This window comes from Sminthopsis crassicaudata, chromosome 2 (genome assembly GCF_048593235.1).
Source record: "Sminthopsis crassicaudata isolate SCR6 chromosome 2, ASM4859323v1, whole genome shotgun sequence".
Classification (NCBI taxonomy): Eukaryota; Metazoa; Chordata; class Mammalia; order Dasyuromorphia; family Dasyuridae; genus Sminthopsis; species Sminthopsis crassicaudata.
In genome coordinates, this window is record NC_133618.1 from 288,745,105 (window position 1) to 288,762,133 (window position 17,029).

Genomic DNA, 17,029 nt, shown 5'->3' on the forward strand with positions numbered 1-17,029 from the left:
GGTAATAGCTAATAATTGTGTAAAAGTTATTACCTGGATCAATTTCAAGTACATCTGCACTTGTAGATGGCTTTTCATGTAGATGTGATATCTGTTCTGTCTGTTGTTGTCTGAAACATTTAAAGACCAAATGTGAATTAAAGAAAATACACTCCAATAATGAATACTCCATGAAAGAAACAAAGATTGTTTCAGGAGTTATAATCTTCACTGATACAAACTGGAACAGAAAGCAAAGAGCATTTTTAGTTGATTACTTATAACTCTTAAAAATATGGATGTGCCCTCCCCATCTTTAAAAAAAAATGGACATGCAAAAACCTGGTTTCATAAAACAGATAAATTAGAAAGTACTTATGTCACCTCCCATGCCCCTTCATTCACACCAAAATAACCCGTGACATTTACTGTGTCTGGTCCCCTGATCCATCCTTATCTTTCTCCCCAATACTGGCTTTCTTAAATTCCATCCACAGTCTTGCTCACATGGTTTGTCCCTTTAAAGGATCACTAGCTATCATTTTACATTTTCTTAAGTTACCCCTCCCCACAACACAAGTTCCTATCTATATTTGATAAGGGACTCTGAATTTGCAGCAGACAACTTCAGCAGCACTATTGTTTGACATTTCTTTTACTCCTCATTTCCCCACAACAATTATTCCCAACCTTTTCATCTCTTCTCTCTTCCCCCAACCCACAATATCTTAACATCTAAAAGCAGGAAGTTAAGCTATTGTTAAAAATTTCACTGAGACTGAGGCCATGTGTCAAGAATTTCCTCAGTTCTTCAAAATTTCTCTTATAACTACCCTCTCTTCTTTCCTTTCCTCTACTCACAAAACTCCTACTCCTAACAAAGGCTAATTTTTCTACCTTTGTCCTTGATCTCATTCTCTCCCATTTTTTCCAGGTCTTTGCTTTGGCAGTCATAACTTCTCTCATGCATCTTCCATTTCTTCATTGCCACTGATTCCTTCCATTTGCCTACATACATGGTTCAGGTCTCTAAACCTAAAAAAAAGAAGTTTTCTCTTGACTCTTCTAGCCCCTCTAACTAGCATCCCTCTCTCTCTCTTTCTCTCTATCCTATCCCTACTAAATGTTTAGAAAAAAGTTACCTCAAATTCTTCACTACCAGTTTTTCCTTCAAACATTTGCTTAATAAGTCATCTGGTCCCATTGTTCTACTGAAAATGTTCCCTTAAACAACACCAATGACCTATTCATTTTTTTAATCTTCATTTTCCCCAAGCTTTGAGGAGCTTTTGACACTTTTGAACAGTCTCCTCTCCCTCAGGACCCTTTGCCACAAGTAAAACTCTTCAGATTGTGTTTCTATTTCCTTAACATATTTCTGTCTCCTCATTCTCTCGACTCAATTTGAATGTGCTCCAAGTTTCTGTCTTTGGTTCTCTTTTCCCCCTTACTAAATATATTCTCTTTCCTTTGACAATGTCACACAAATGACTCCTATATTTCTAGCTCAAGTCTCAATTTCTCTCGAATTTTGAGATCCATATCTGCAGTATCATAAGACATCTCCCCCTGGCTCTTCCACTGGTACCTAAAACTGAGGATGTCCATTCTTTCTAAATCTGCACCTTTTTCTGACTTCACTGTTTCATTTGTAGTACCATCTGATCTTGATATTTATAGTCATGGGTTTATCTTAGACTCTTCTCTTTCCCTCAATTCTCAAACATTTGCTAAGTTCTTTTTATTCCATTCCCACAGTACCTTTTGAATCTTTCTCCCCACCTCTTATGATGATTACTTTATTATGAATTCTATTACCCACATTCATTCTTTCCTTTCAATCTTATCTTATCATTGTCAAAATAATCTTCCTTTTGTATTTAAAGAACATTTTAACTTGATATTCAAGGCTTTCCACAATCTGGTTCCAACCTATATTTCTAGTTATTTCTTACACTATTATCTTTTCATAAATGCCAGAGTTAGGAAATCTGTATTACATACTCTCTCCCAGTTTTATTTTTGTCCTCTCTTACCTCTTCTCTTGTCCTTTGGCTCATGCCTGGGTTGGACACCCATTCTCATTTCTGTTTGTTGAAATCCTGCCCTTCAAGGCTCAACTCAGTTGCCCCTTTCTCCATGAAACCTTTTCTGATCATTCCAGTTGGAAATGATCACTTCCTCCCTGAATCTCAAAGAACATTTTCAATGTATCCAACCTATATACTGACATATCCTTACTTTTATTAAGATGATCAATCTTCTTGTTTAATCTCCCCCACTAGACTCCAAGCTCCTAAAAGGCAAGGACTTTTTCTCATGTCATCATTATATACTTATCAACAAATAAGAGAACTTTGAAAATATTAAATTCAATAAATGTGTGTTATCTTAATAAATAAGTAACTTTTCAGGAGCATCTCAATTCAAATGACTCCAACAAACATTCATTTAGCATCTAGGAAAGACAAAAATGTAAAAGTCCTTGGCTTTAAGGATTTTACATGCTATGAGGGCATACAAGATGTATGCAAGTATAAGACAAGGTAATTTTAAGAGAGACAAAGCATTAATAACTGGTACGGTGATTTGAATATTAGGGATAGCTTATCAAAGGCTATGACAGGATTGTTCTTATGGGAAATTAAAGATTCTAGCAGGTGGAGATGAAAACTAGCAGTGGTATAATGGTTAGGGTACAAAATAGGAAGAGCTGAATTCAAATAACTTAACGATAGCATGACCAAGGGCAAATAATTTAATTTTTCTGTGCCCATCTTTCATCTATAAAATGGGAGGGGATTGGACTTGATAGCTTTCAAGGTCCCTTCTTGTTCTAACTCTATAATCCTAGGAAGAAGTAATGCGTTCCAGACAAAGGGGAAAGCTAGGATGTCAAATATAGGGACTAGTATGTGTTGCCAGTTTGCTTGCAATTTCCCCCCCACGGTTTAGGAGCAAAATCATGCATAAAACAAAAAACCCCACAATTATGCAGTGATAAAGAATTTAAAATGAAGAAGCAATTTTTATAACAATCTAGAGGACAAAACGATTTGCAAGACTATAGAATCATCATTTTACCTTCGTCCTGACTGCCTGGAACCTAAAAAGTGTGTTAAATTAAGCAATATGAAATAATCCAAAAGGTACACTGAGCCCAGATTATAGAGCATCCTAAACATGTATCTGAGGAATTTGTCTTTTACTTTTACTTTACTTTACTTTACTTTTACTTTAGAGACAATAAGATGGGCTTCCCCTCCCCCCCAAGAGTATATGACAGGTCAGACTCATACCTTAGGAAAGAATCATTTTTGTCAGGTCTATTTAGAGGATAGCTTACGATGGGAAAAGACTAGAAGTAGGGATAACAATTTGTAAAGGGCTAGAACTGAGCAGATGCACTTAACCTAAGATAACCTAGCACTTAAGGCTAATAACCAATTGGACAATTCTCTATTAACATATGATTGGAGGATGATCCTACTTAACTCTGTGCTGACTTGACCTGTGGGTGTGGACAAAGAAGGGGAAGAGAGATCAGAGGGTGGAGTAGGACAAGCAGGATCTTTCTTTGGTGGTGGAGAGAAAGGAGGTATGTAAATTCCTAGATCTAATCCCTGGCTATGTTGGAAACCAGTGTTTAGGAGAGAAATTAAGATTGGATATCCAGATAGATGTGTGATATCTAGATGTAGAAATAACTGTATTCTAAGAAACTGAAGAGATCATGAAGGTTTACAGGGTTTATAGGGAAGAAAGGAAAACTTTGGAGTTTTGTTGAGATACCCAAACTTACGGTCACCAGAAGAGAAGACTGAAAAATAGCAGCAAGGCAGATAAGAATACTAATAGAAAGCAATGTCTTAGAATCAAATGAAGAAGTGCACAGTAATAAACATTTTCAAAAGAGAGTGAAGTGACTAAAAAAAAAGTTACTAGACTCAGTAATTGAAAGAAAATCATTTGAAATCTTTAAGAAGAAAAGTTTCATTACAATAGTTAAAAGCCAGAAATTAATGAGTTGTGAGGAAAGAAGCAATGATTCTCAATGACTCTTTTAATAATAGAAGATACATATGGGATGACAGCTTGAAGAAATGACAAGATAAAATAATGATGTTTTAAAGAATTTAGACAGATCTGGTCATACTTATAGACAAAGGAGAAGCCAATATAAAAGACTGAAAATGAGAAAGATGGAGGGAATGATTTGACTATATTAAGCTATAGACAGAAGGGGCGAGATCAAGGATAATATAGAAAGATTAGCCTTGATAAGAAAAATCACTTCTTCCCCAGAGACTAAAGCAGAGGAGGAAACGTGTAAAAATGTAGAGGTTTTAAGATGTGGATAAAGAAGGTCAAAATGATGGCCTAAGTTTTCTCAGGAAAATTGGAGATGACATCATCTATTGGGATAGGGATGTCTTTAGGAGGCTTCAAGAGAAGGTTGAGAACAGTTATCTGAGGTATATGAAAGTCAATTAGAGATTAATTAAAGGGATTTAAAATATTTCAGTGCAATAGTAAGCATTTAATAATAATAGTAATAAAAATACTGTTATGTGGCTATTTCCAGGGGTATTCAGAAGCAGAGGTAGAAAAGATAGATGTTTGGGGATGACAGGGACCTGTAGTGCTGGGGAATGAGGACTGTGGATTAGCAGGGTGAAGACAGTTATTGGAAATGAAGATAAAGCATTTAAGAATGGAATTTAGCATATGATTAAGCTGGTTAATCACAGTGTAAAGGATAAAGGAAGGGGAAACTGAAGCTAGAAAAGGGATAATGGATTAGGAGAAATGGAAGGGATGTTATAATGAAGACAAATAATGAATTGACAGAGAAAGGGAAATATGGGAAGACAAAAGATTATGAGCAAAGAAGGTAATTTCAGATCATCTAATATATAAAAGTCTGGTATATCTATGTATTTTACAAGACAAAAATTAAATAAAAACTTAAAAAAAAGCTTCTGAACATCATCATGCATTACAACTAGAAAAAAATGCACTTTTAGGATATAAAATCATAGAAGCCATGGTTTTTAAAATGAAAAAAGCAGAAAAAAATACATATATATATATTTTTTTTTACAAAAACAATGTAAAAAGCTAACATAAGCTGAGTGGATGTTGCTTGTAATTAGAAAGATGCAAAATCTGGAAAAATAGATATTCAATTCAACTGATGACAGCAAAAAATATTTTTTGTGCTTCTTTAATGTGTAATCCTAGTTATTCAATTATTGCATAACAATCTTCAAATGGAAAGGAAATAACATGTAAGCAGTATAAGGAGAAATAATATTTTATAAAGATATAAATAGTCCAGTGAAACTGACACTTCACTTATTAAGAGATAATTCATTGAAGAACCTTAATTACCTGGAACTTCCCCTTCCCTAAATGACGAAAGCTTAATATACTAATGAGTGGTAAAAAGAGATGTTCCAAATCCACATACTAAAGCTATTAGTGTAGAATCAAAATAATAATAATGATGAGAATAAAAATCTACACACTTCAAGAGTATCAATATAATAATGACTACAATAATTCTTCAATAAAAGACCAAATTTAATATTCATCATATTCTATTTTAAAAAATAAGAGTATATTTAAAGACATTTTTTCTAAGCATCTTTTTTTTTTTTTTAAGTTCAATGATAAAGAGAATATACTTTGCTATCGTAAAAAATTCATTTAAGTGGAACAATTTGTCCACCCATATATGGGGTAAAAGAGGTATTCTAAGAGGTTTTTTTTTTTTTAGATGATGAGAGAAGCTCTAAAAATTATCTGTGCATGGGACAAATATGTCTAAGGTCCCAGAAAAAAATGCCTTATTAAGTATACAATGAAATAGTCATATTTCTATTCATATGCCCTCCTCCCACAACTAAATTACCTACCTTCAAAGAATGAGCTCTCTCTTGATGGCTTTTGGATCTATGATTTCACTTAAAATATAATCAAATTTAAAGCATTATGTGCCTTTTTAATATATTTTTAAATGAAAATTTAAAAGAGTTATAAAACTTTTAGGGAGATTCTTAAAAAACATCTATCCTTTTCAAAGGCTTTTCTTTAATGTCAGGGTGAAGGAGCAAAAGATTGTGTGTTCAATAAATGATAGTGATCTTAGAATATTTGTAATCTAAGCAAATGATGGTTGAAACAAGACATACACTTAACGTCTTTTTTATTAACTAGTCACACAAAAGTGAATCAAATGTTAAAGAATATTAAGTAACTCTCTTTAACACTTTGTGTGTTATTTTCATAATAATTGGCTATATTCGACTATCCTATATTAATACTTAGAAAACAGATAGATGCATACAGATTTAGCTTACCTGTCACCATGTTATAATTTGACTTTTTCTTTAGATTTTGTTTGCTTCTTTATGATATTCTAGGTTTTAGATAATGATTATATTAAAATAATTTTGAACTTTATTCCTATTCTGTCAGAAATACAATAATAGTTTTAAGTTACTTAGATATTTTGAAAAATGTATTAATTTTGAGATTTTGGTAGCATTCAATTAATTTAAACTACATTGCAAAAGATCTCATTTAAGAGTATCCAAGAGCTAATATGTTCTCTTTAAAGTATCTGATTTATAAGATGTCATTCATAGGATTTGGCTAAATATAAATTACAATAATAAGGGCTACAAATTTCTTGACAGTACTGTATTCTTTTTTTAAGCTAAAAATTTCACATCAGTAGTTCTGAGAGTAGATAATTGGCTATTGCTAGCAAAAGGTGCAGAAATTTTTCAAAGAGAGTAAACTGCTCTTCACTTATAAAAGGAACTATCTAAATAGGGAAATGTAATAATTAAATGTACAAATATTATTAAGTTTTTAGATTCACAAAGCAAAGATAAATTCACTGCAGTAAATTCTTTAAACTTAATTTTTTTCATAATAATTCCAAGGAAAATCAAAATTTTTATAGGAAGATATCAGAAATGTTATTTTTATAGTTTTCTAGTTGATAAATGGCTAGTCAGTAGTTTTACCAAAACAATATATAGTGAGCATATTCTATCCTCAGTTACATTAGCACTACATGGGCCATAAATATAGTCACTTGCTCAAGGGAGCTGAACAATCAGAAAAAGTTCTTGTGGATAGACTCAAATAATTGATATCTCCTTACATTAATCATTCTCCAGCACTGCTGAATAACTAATTTGGAATGTTAAAAGCACTTAAATATTTGGCTACTATATTTTATTCAAAGGAATGCTTCTGGATTTTATAAGTTTTAAAAGCTCATTTACTAAAAGAACAACTTTTTGAACTTCAAAATATTTCTTTTTCTAAGAATACACTGACAATCTTCCCCAAATCACCTATACAAACATATCTTACTAGTCACTTAGTTTTACTTTGATAAAAGAGATAATGTGAAATGAGATATGTGATGGAAAATTTAGAGATTTATGTATAGGAGTATTTACTATTGTACACAAGTAAAAAAATCAAACATTAGAGAATAATTTTTCTACCACAGGCAATTTCTCCCAAAAATGTATCAATAGTGAAAAACACAGAAGGGTCAAACATAAGAAGTAAATTAGTTGTCTGCTATCGTGCCAATGAAAATATTAATATACTATTTACTATCTTTACAATGATAGATAGTATGTGAGTAAAATGCTATTTTTTTTAAAGTTAAAGTGGTTAGCTTCACATGTTTGTTTTCAGCATTGTTTACCAAGGACTAGGGGGAAAAATGAGTCAGATTCAGTCACTGAATACTGAATTAGAGAATTCTCAATGAAAATCTATTAAAAACTTTATAACTTTTAAAATATGAGGCTAGAATATTTAACAAATTTACATGACAACTGGCTGTTGGAGAAATGCGGGACAATTTTAGAGGGTAATACAAAATTTGCCCAACATACTGTAACCATATCTGGTATATTTCAAACTTAGCAAAATAATATATTTAAGAACAAATCTGATATAAAACAAATAATTTAAATTTAAGGAGTATGACAGAAGATCAACACCACTACTGTATCTACTGCTGACAGATAGCTTTTTTCAACATAGGGCAATAATCTTTAGCATGAAATAAGGATAATTCTCTTAGAGCACTGAGGAAGGACTAATTTTTTTTGAAAGTCAGAAAATTATCAAGATAATGAAGATTTTTATTTGGAATTAAGATATGTGAAATGGCAGGTCAACCTAATATAGTAATGAAACTATAAGCAAAGAAGATAACAAGAAGATGAATAGCTGAAGCAATAATTGCCTTAATACACAATAATTCTGTATATTAAATAGGAAGAAGGACTACAGTAAATAAACTGGATTCAGAATTGAACTTTAATTATTTCCTCTATATATAATTTTCCTTTTTTTTTTTTTTTTTCTCAAATGTTCTATTGTTTCTTACCCACAAAAGTGTTATAATTCACCACCATAATAGACAGGATGGTGTCTTATTTCCTTGCTGTAAATGCTACCAATTTGTTCCTTACCATCTAAGGTAAGTATTTAGAGTTAAACAATTAAAACATGTATGTTGGTAGGCAATCAAAAAGAGATAAAATCTCTAAAGAAAGAAAGGCAGGCAATATGCTTGTTCTTACTATTTCATTTTCCCTTTAAATAATGTGATCTAAAAATATTTTCTTCATTCATCTCTATAATTTTATTTTGTCTTGAGGGGGAAAAAAAAAACAAACAAAAAAAAAAAACTTTTCCACAAAGGAACACATTTGATTTTATGAGAGGCCAATGGGAAAGCAGAATTCAATATAGAGAAATAAGGAAATATACCTACATACAAGCATACTTGCATGTGTTTGTATGTGTAAGTATGTGTGTATATTATATATATATATATACACACATACTTACACATACATGCACACATACATACACATACACCTATATTTTGAGATGACAGTCTTTATCATGCAAACTGAAGGAATTTTTAAGTGAAAATATTTTTACTTTTTGTTTGTATGTCAAAATTGAACATTTAGAAACAGGCACATTACAAAAATCACAAAGCAAATTTTAAACATGCAGTTTTAATTCAGTATCAACTACTTTACTTTTCAAAGTAGGCTTCTCTTCTCTTTCGTAGTTCTTCTGAAGTAAGAGATGTTGGTGAATTTGTACCTGATGTCTGTGGAATATCTTCTGAAATATTATTTCTGGAACCACCTAAAATTTTTTTTTTAAATTTACTTTTCCATTTAATAATAAAAACAAGGTTATATTTAAACTACACCAATTTTTAAAACTGTTTAATTTAAAAAAAAAATCTGATTGTAAATGAGCTCTATTAGTGATTTTAAATCCAACTAATATTAATAAGAACCAAACTTTTTTACCTCCAAACACAGCTAATTGTATACATAGTATAGAAATTTTAGACTAACAACCAGAATGAGAGTAGAAGGGTCTGTAACAAAATGGTATTTGCGAATGTATACACACATGTATATGTATCTATACATATATATGACCATATACACATTATATGTGTGCATGTATGCATATATGTGTATGTATATATTTTTAGGCATCTAACACTTTCCAACTGAATGTCTTTCTAGCAACTACTCAAAGCAGATCTCCGTAAGGTAAAATCTTAACTGTTCAAATTATTTTTTATTGCCTCTGTCTATAAAAAAAAAAACAAAACAGTCAAATAAAAAGAAAGTATACTTTTCATGATATAGTGCCAGATGATGGAAGTAGCATTAATCCAGTCAGGCATATGTGTTGAATTACTGTCCAAGGATTCTCTTGTGGACACAGATAACATTTGGAAAACAGTTAATTGAACTATTAAAGCAGATTGGTTATAAACATTGAAGTGATCAAAGTTAGCCCATATTGACCCACATTAGAGATCACATCTATTATAACAATTACATTAAACAAAGTGCTATAACCAATGAGCATAATCATTACTTATATATCTACATATCTATTGATGTGGGTTGTTCTTCTACCAATTTACATTGCAACCTTTACCTGCCATAAGAGACTATGCTATATATGCTATGGCCAAAATAATTCCCTATCTGATGATCTACTTTCTTATAATGTATTTCTTCCACTTTGGCTAGGCTAGTGCTTGAGTCACATTCAATGCATCATTAGTAATTAAAATTTTACTCTGAATACCTCAACATAGTATAGAGGCTTGAGAATATGCTAGCAAAGAAAAGCTCTTTCCATTAAGTTGGAAAGTTTTTGTACATGAAGCCTGGCAATTTAGTCAGACAGATATAAAACTAATCTGAACACCCAAGAATAATTAAATTAGCGGTGGAAAATAATCTACACACACACGCACACGTATTTTAAGAATATATTTTGAGAAGTCAAAAATGGGAGGAGATAATGTACAACATAAAAATTAAACACCTTAAACCCATGCTATATTTCTTAAACAGAAAGATTTCTGAAAGAGAAACTATATACATCCAAATTAGTACCTTGCATACTAAGTCGAATTGCTCTACGCAGATCTGCTTCTTCATCTTCCATATCAATTTCCTGTCGACTCAGTGCTAGAGCTCTTTGTAGATTTTCTTCATCTTCATCTAACATTCCAGTTCCATCATATGAATGACTTACTTCTAATGATTGCTCTAGGTCTGTTTTCTGTGCTCTGGAAAACAGAAAAATTCAGTCACCTAATTCTGAATTATGAAAAATTATTCATCTACTTAAGTTCTGCTATAAAGAAATGTTATAAAAGATTTTTATTTAAATAAAAAACTTCAAAATTTCTACCTAGAAAGTTCTAACTGTATAGGGAGAAACATAAATATAAATATATTTATATAGAGAAATATAAACAGCTAAAAAAAAAATTTGAAAAGCAGCAATATCCCTAAGGAACACTGATGAAAAAGTGTTAAAATGTTATTAAAAGGTTACAACAAAATATTAAAATTATATACTATAATCGGGTTGGACTGATACAAGGAATGAAGGGTTAACTTAATATAAAAAAAACTATAAACAACAAAAATAATAAAAAACAATTATATTGAGATGCTGAAAAAAATCTTTTGAGACAAAATCTAACACCCATTTCTATGAAAAATTAAATGGAATTTTTTCCTTTATATAGGTAGTATTTATCCAAAACTAAAGCAACATTATATCTAATGGAGAAATATTACCATCTTTTCCAATCAAATAGCTAAAAGTAAGAATGTCTATTGTTTACTACTATTATTCAATATAATTCTAAAAATGCTTAGTTATAGCAATATATAAGAAAAGGAGAAAGAAAACTATTAGTTTTACCTGATGTATGACCTAGAGAACCCAAAAGAGTAAAAAATTGAAACGAATTTCAGCCAAGTTGTAGGATATAAAGTACACACAAATCAGCATTTTTGCATTTTGCTAACAAAACTTGGAACAAAGAGATAAGAGAAATTCCATTCAAAATGACTAGAGAATATTTGGAATTCTATCTACCAAGATACATAAAGGAACCATATAAATATAACTATAAAATACTTTTTATACAAATAAGATCAAACTAAATAAGTATCTCCAATATGTAAGAGAAATATTAATGACTCATAGTTGTCAATATAATAAAAACAATAATACTGTCACTTTACTTATTTAATGCAGAGCAAATTAAATAATCAAAAGATTACCTTAGAGAGAAATTCATCTGGAGAAACACAAAAAGTCAAAAATCTCAAGAGAATTAATACAAAATCAAAGTGCTACCAGAACTACCAGTACCAGAACTTAAACTACACTACAAAGCAGAAAACAAAATATTTGGCAACCCTAGAAACCATTTTATTTTTAACAACTACATTTTATCAAAATATGTCACTATTATCATAGAATTAATACATTTCTATAAATTAGTGGACATAATTTTTACAAAGATAATGTACTAGTGTACCAATGCTACAATAGCCTTATCTAGGGATAGGTTATAATTGTTATAATTTTAACAGATCATAAATATCTAGACACTACAAGCCAATCTATTTAAAATCAAATATACTTAATATGAGAAAATTCTTAATTTAAGTAACATGCTTCTTTACCTTTGATCTTTTAGTTGAGCTAATTCTTCTCCAATGAGTCTTGGTCTATGCATTTGTTTTACCCGAATCATCTGCAGGAGCTGGTCAGCTTCACAGTCTGGTAGGTCACCCTTAACAACAAATATGGAATAACCTGAGGGAAAAAAAATGTAAGAACTAATGTAGATGGCTAAATATCAAAAGTATTTTAGAATAATCATTATAACTTGGATAAGAAGTTTATTTAACAAATAAAAGAATATAAAATATCATTTTATTACCTTTCTCATAAAGAATAACATGCTAAAGCAACTTTATTTATCTGCAGTTCCTCTATCTTGCCCTATTTGTATTGAATCCTCAACCTGTCTGTGACCTTCCTTACTGTTGAAACATCAAGAACAGTTCTATTTCTTAGGGCAAGATTAGGAGACATAGCTAATATGAAGAAAAACCTTTCCATTTACTAGATCTCAGCAACAAATCCTACCCAATCAAGGGTACTTCCTCCCCTATTCCTACTCTAGGAACTCCTCCCCCCCCCCAGCAACAACATTGTCCAATCCTGATATACCCCATACTTGATTCAACTTCTCTCTAAATTGAAACCATTATAAACTTTGTTCTTTTATTCCTTCAGGGAATTTCTGCATGGATGAGGTTCTTTTGCTGGCAAATTCAGTAAACTCTTATTGGTTCCTAACTTTATGGTGCTGAGTTTAGGTGATGGTTTTCAGGTTTTGATTCTGGTATTGATTTGCTGTGGCAATAATTTTACCAACAAACCCAAACATCTGAAAGTAAATCCATAAAATTTGGTAATTATTACACTGGAAAACCCTTAAGTTTTTTTCTTACCTTCCTGTTGTAACTGAGCCAAGAAAAGTGCAAGGTAAGTATCTGATATTAATTCTGGACCCGTCAAGAGAGAGTTCAGATTAAACCACTGGAGGAAAAAAAAATTATCAGAATAAGTTAACATGAAATACAGATTTTAACAATATTGTATTTGTGAAGAATACATTTGATCTAGAAATCAGGAATTTCTAAATGCCTAAAATCATTTCAAATAGAGACTTCAAAACATTTGAGCTTTAAGATTTCCAAAATATTTTACATAAATCTTGTCTGATCCTCATTTCCAGATGAAGAAACAGACCAACAAAAATTACTCTACTTCCTAGGGTCACACAGTTAGAGTCTGGAGGCAGGATACAAACTTATGTCTTCCTGTTTGGATAGTGTTTTATTCACTACACTTGCCTAAAGGATAGCATAAGATTTTGTTAAATATCTAAGTTAAATCCAGACATCAAGTATTTTCTTGATGTAGCAATTTTAACTTGCAAGATATGGTCCCATAAAAATGTCAGGATTGCTAAAGTTCAGAATAAGCTAAAGATGGCAAGAATTTCTTAGAAGAAGAAAAGTTTTTTTTGTTTTGGCTACACTGAGAAAAATCAAAATCAAAGAATTGACAGGAGTATTCTTAAACAGCATGGGATAATATTAAATGATAGCAAGAAGGCAAAAATATTCAACTTTGAGTTTTTTGTTTTGTTTTGCCAAAGAAAAGAAGGTTGGATAGGAAAAGATAGAAGATAAACAGACAATAATGAGTTGAAAGGCAGGGAAGTAGTAAGACAACATCTAGCCATTTTTAATAAGCTTATACCACCTAGTTCAGAAGAAATGTTTCCTAAGGTAGTGACAGAACTAAGACCTAGCAGTTTTATGACTGTGGAGCCATTTTCAGTGCTATTTACTACTTTTATGACCTTAGACAAATTATCTCTTCTACTTTCAAACTACCGGTCAGAAGTCTGTCTCAGGTTCTGAGAAGACATTTAACAAATGCTCTAATGGGATCATTGTGGAAAAGATGAAGAAATGTGTTTTAGACAAAATTATGATGATGGATCCAGAATTGGTCGTATGATCAAGATACAATACTTAAGTCACATTAATAGTCTGTCAACTTAAAGGAAGGACTCAGTGAAGTGTTTCAGTCCTGTGCTGCTTAACATCAATGACTGAGATAAAAGCAGAGATGGTATGCTTATTAAATGTGTAAATGATAGCTAAGAACTAGTTAACATTCTAGAAGACAGAATCAGAATCCAAAAAGGTCATAACAATTTTTTAATGCTGAGTCAAAACTAAAGAAAAGAAATTTAGCAAGGTAAATGTAAAATTCTATAGGTTCTCACCTATAGACAATATATATTATACATATCATTTATAAAATATAGACTTATTTTAGAAGTATAAGATGGGAGAATAATAGCTAGGTAGTAATCCATCTGAAAGATCAGGGGAATTTTGAAAAACTGTGAATTCAGTATATGTCAATAGTGTGAAAAGGAGGCTAAAAAAGCTAATGTGATCTGAGGCTACATTAAGGGAGTATAGCATTCAGAGAGGTAATAATCCCTAAACACTGGTTCCTGGTAGGACCACCTCTGGCACATGATCTTTAGTTTTATATATTATATAGGCCTAGCATATAGAAAACATTTATTAAAGGCTTTTTGATTGAAACTTCAGAAAGGACATAAATAAATGGGAAAGGGTCCAAAAGACAGCAACCAAGATAGTAAAAGGCCTTGATTATTCCATGATAGAACTTGGTTGGAAGACCTGCTGATGTGTCATTTGGAAAAGAGAATACTTGAGGGCGAGGGAGGGAGGGGAACAAGGGATCATTCTAACTCTTCAAATATGTGGGGGGCTGTGTCATGTTTTAGAGGGATTGGACTTGTAACAATTAGCCACTGAAAATAGAACAAAAACAATGGGTGGACACTGAAGAGAAGCAGATAGAGCTCAGAGCAGGGAAAAACTTCCTAATGATTAGAGCTATTAAAAAGTAGAAGGGGCTGTCTCAGGAGATAGTGGGCTCCTACGGGTTTTCAAGCATGAGATAGTTATAAGCTTTTGCCAGGGATGTATTAGAGAAAATTCTTGTTCCGGTAAAAGTTTCTTAAGACCTCTTCTAACTCATATTTGATATTTTTTTAAAAAACAAAAACAAAAAAAACCTGACCTGAATTCACCTAAACTAAATCTATCATTAGTGAAAGTGCTTACAAACTAATATATTTTAGAATCTTGCCAGGAAATTTATTTCTTAAACAATACGCCAATATGTCTCATTAGATTTTCCATGTGACAAAGGTCAGAACAATTCAAAGTATGAAAAAACTCAATTTTGATTTTAGTTAAATTTTAATTTTATCTAAATTAAAATTTACAAAACATCTTAGAACAAACATGATACAAAAATTTATAGCAATAAAATAAGTAGGTGACAGACTAGGCTTCTTAGTTCATTGATTAGCTTATTGAAAAAAAGTATAAGAATTGTTTTAAAAGCTTTCATGTATTTTTAAAGTGTTTTTTTTTAAGAATTCAGGGATTTTTAGAAATGAAGACATTCATGTAATTTTTGTAAAAGTCTCCATTAAAATACTATTGATAAGACTTTGATGTATAATGAAGCAGGCTTAAAACATTTTTTATAGTCAAACACAGCTACAAATGTAATGAATTAGAGCTAAATCAGAAATTTATCTTTCCAAATTATATCAGAGAATAATTTATAAACTCTTACTACCAAAAAAGTAGTTAATTGTTTTCATGCAATGCAAAATGATTTCATTTCTGTGACTTAGTTTGAGGTACTAAAATAGCTTATTTCCCAGAAAGTACCTGTGCTAATTTATTTCCACTTTTATAGCTTATGAACTTTAAAAGCACATAGCCTCTGGCTGAAACATTACATGAAAGAATAAAGTAAAGTCATGTAAAAGATAATAAAATGGTTTTCAGAAAGAAAGAAAGACTTCTTAATTGACTACCAAGAGATCACATTTTTAGAATGAAATCAAAAGGGCTCTGTTAGGAGTAATTCAATTTCTTAGTTAATTGGTACTGTAAATATATTAACTTCTATTTAGTGACAAGATAAGTTATATTGTTATCAAAAAACCCTATTTCTAAGGAGAGTCCCAACAGCAGAATAAGCAGAAACTTAAATGGTCTCTTAAAAAAAGTTTCTTCAGCTCTAAATTTATAATTCTATGACTAGATGGCCTCTAAAAATTTCTTTCAGCTTTAAATCTATAATCCTATAAATCAATAAAATGAGAAGCAGCTGACTCTCCAAAATTGTTGTTGACTTTCTTGCTCCTTACACTATGACTAGGCAACCAGGCTTATCTGAAATAGGTTAAGAAAAATAATCAAAGAACAAAGAGAAGTGATATACCTAATTTAGTGACTACCTTGTCCTTGGTCTTCATAAATGCTTTCCATTCCTAATAAAGAAAAGAAGCAATTCTCTAGCATGGTTGCTAGAAGCAGGCACTACTGGACATAATTTGGTTCTGGCTTCAATTCTCCTGTTCTGTAGATCTTTTAGAACCAAGTCTTATTCTATTAGTCCAATAGAGCTCCTACATCAGCTCCATACTTGTTTCTTCCTTTTACCTTCTTCAGCCAGAAAGTTACTAGGAAACTAAAAATTATCTATGAAATCTAAAACTACTGGTAAATGAACTTTCCAAGAAAAAGTAGCAAGTTTTCAATGAACTTCTTTCATATATATTGCTAATAAAGGAACCTTAAAATAATTCTGCTCCAAAAGATGTATATAGATTGAGCAATGATAAATCTTATGCTCTTATCTTCAATTATTTTATAAAAGTACTTGAACATTTTAAAAATGTTTGCTTATCCAAAAAGGCTTAGATACTTTAGGAACAAGACTGAAATCTCAAGAAGGTAAATAAAAAATTAATTTGAAAGGTCAATTGTGTATGTGTTTGTCTAATATTAATTTCTTTTATGCAAGTCTACACTACTGATTTGACTAAGATTTCATTAACCAAATACCTAATAAAACAAGTGATCACAAAATAACTGCATTCTTGATGCAACTATGTCTATATCTACTTCAAACTGATACCATGGAA

At 31.2% G+C, this 17,029-nt stretch overlaps 1 protein-coding gene across 6 annotated transcripts in view; it reads right to left on the minus strand.

Moving 5' to 3' along the window:
- The window catches only part of ATXN3 (ataxin 3), a 31,669-nt gene that overhangs the window by 5,949 nt on the left and 8,691 nt on the right, over nt 1-17,029 (minus strand). For 4 of the 6 annotated variants that reach the window (XM_074289643.1, XM_074289646.1, XM_074289642.1 and 1 more), the window contains 5 exons: nt 12,912-12,999; nt 12,075-12,207; nt 10,479-10,654; nt 9,081-9,192; nt 34-110 (listed from right to left, as the gene is read on the minus strand). In XM_074289643.1, the coding sequence (XP_074145744.1) occupies nt 34-110; nt 9,081-9,192; nt 10,479-10,654; nt 12,075-12,207; nt 12,912-12,999 (586 nt within the window). Of the gene's footprint in view, nt 1-33; nt 111-876; nt 1,015-9,080; nt 9,193-10,478; nt 10,655-12,074; nt 12,208-12,911; nt 13,000-17,029 lie in introns of all 6 variants that reach the window. The other 2 variants (XR_012486432.1, XM_074289644.1) reach the window with 2 other exon arrangements.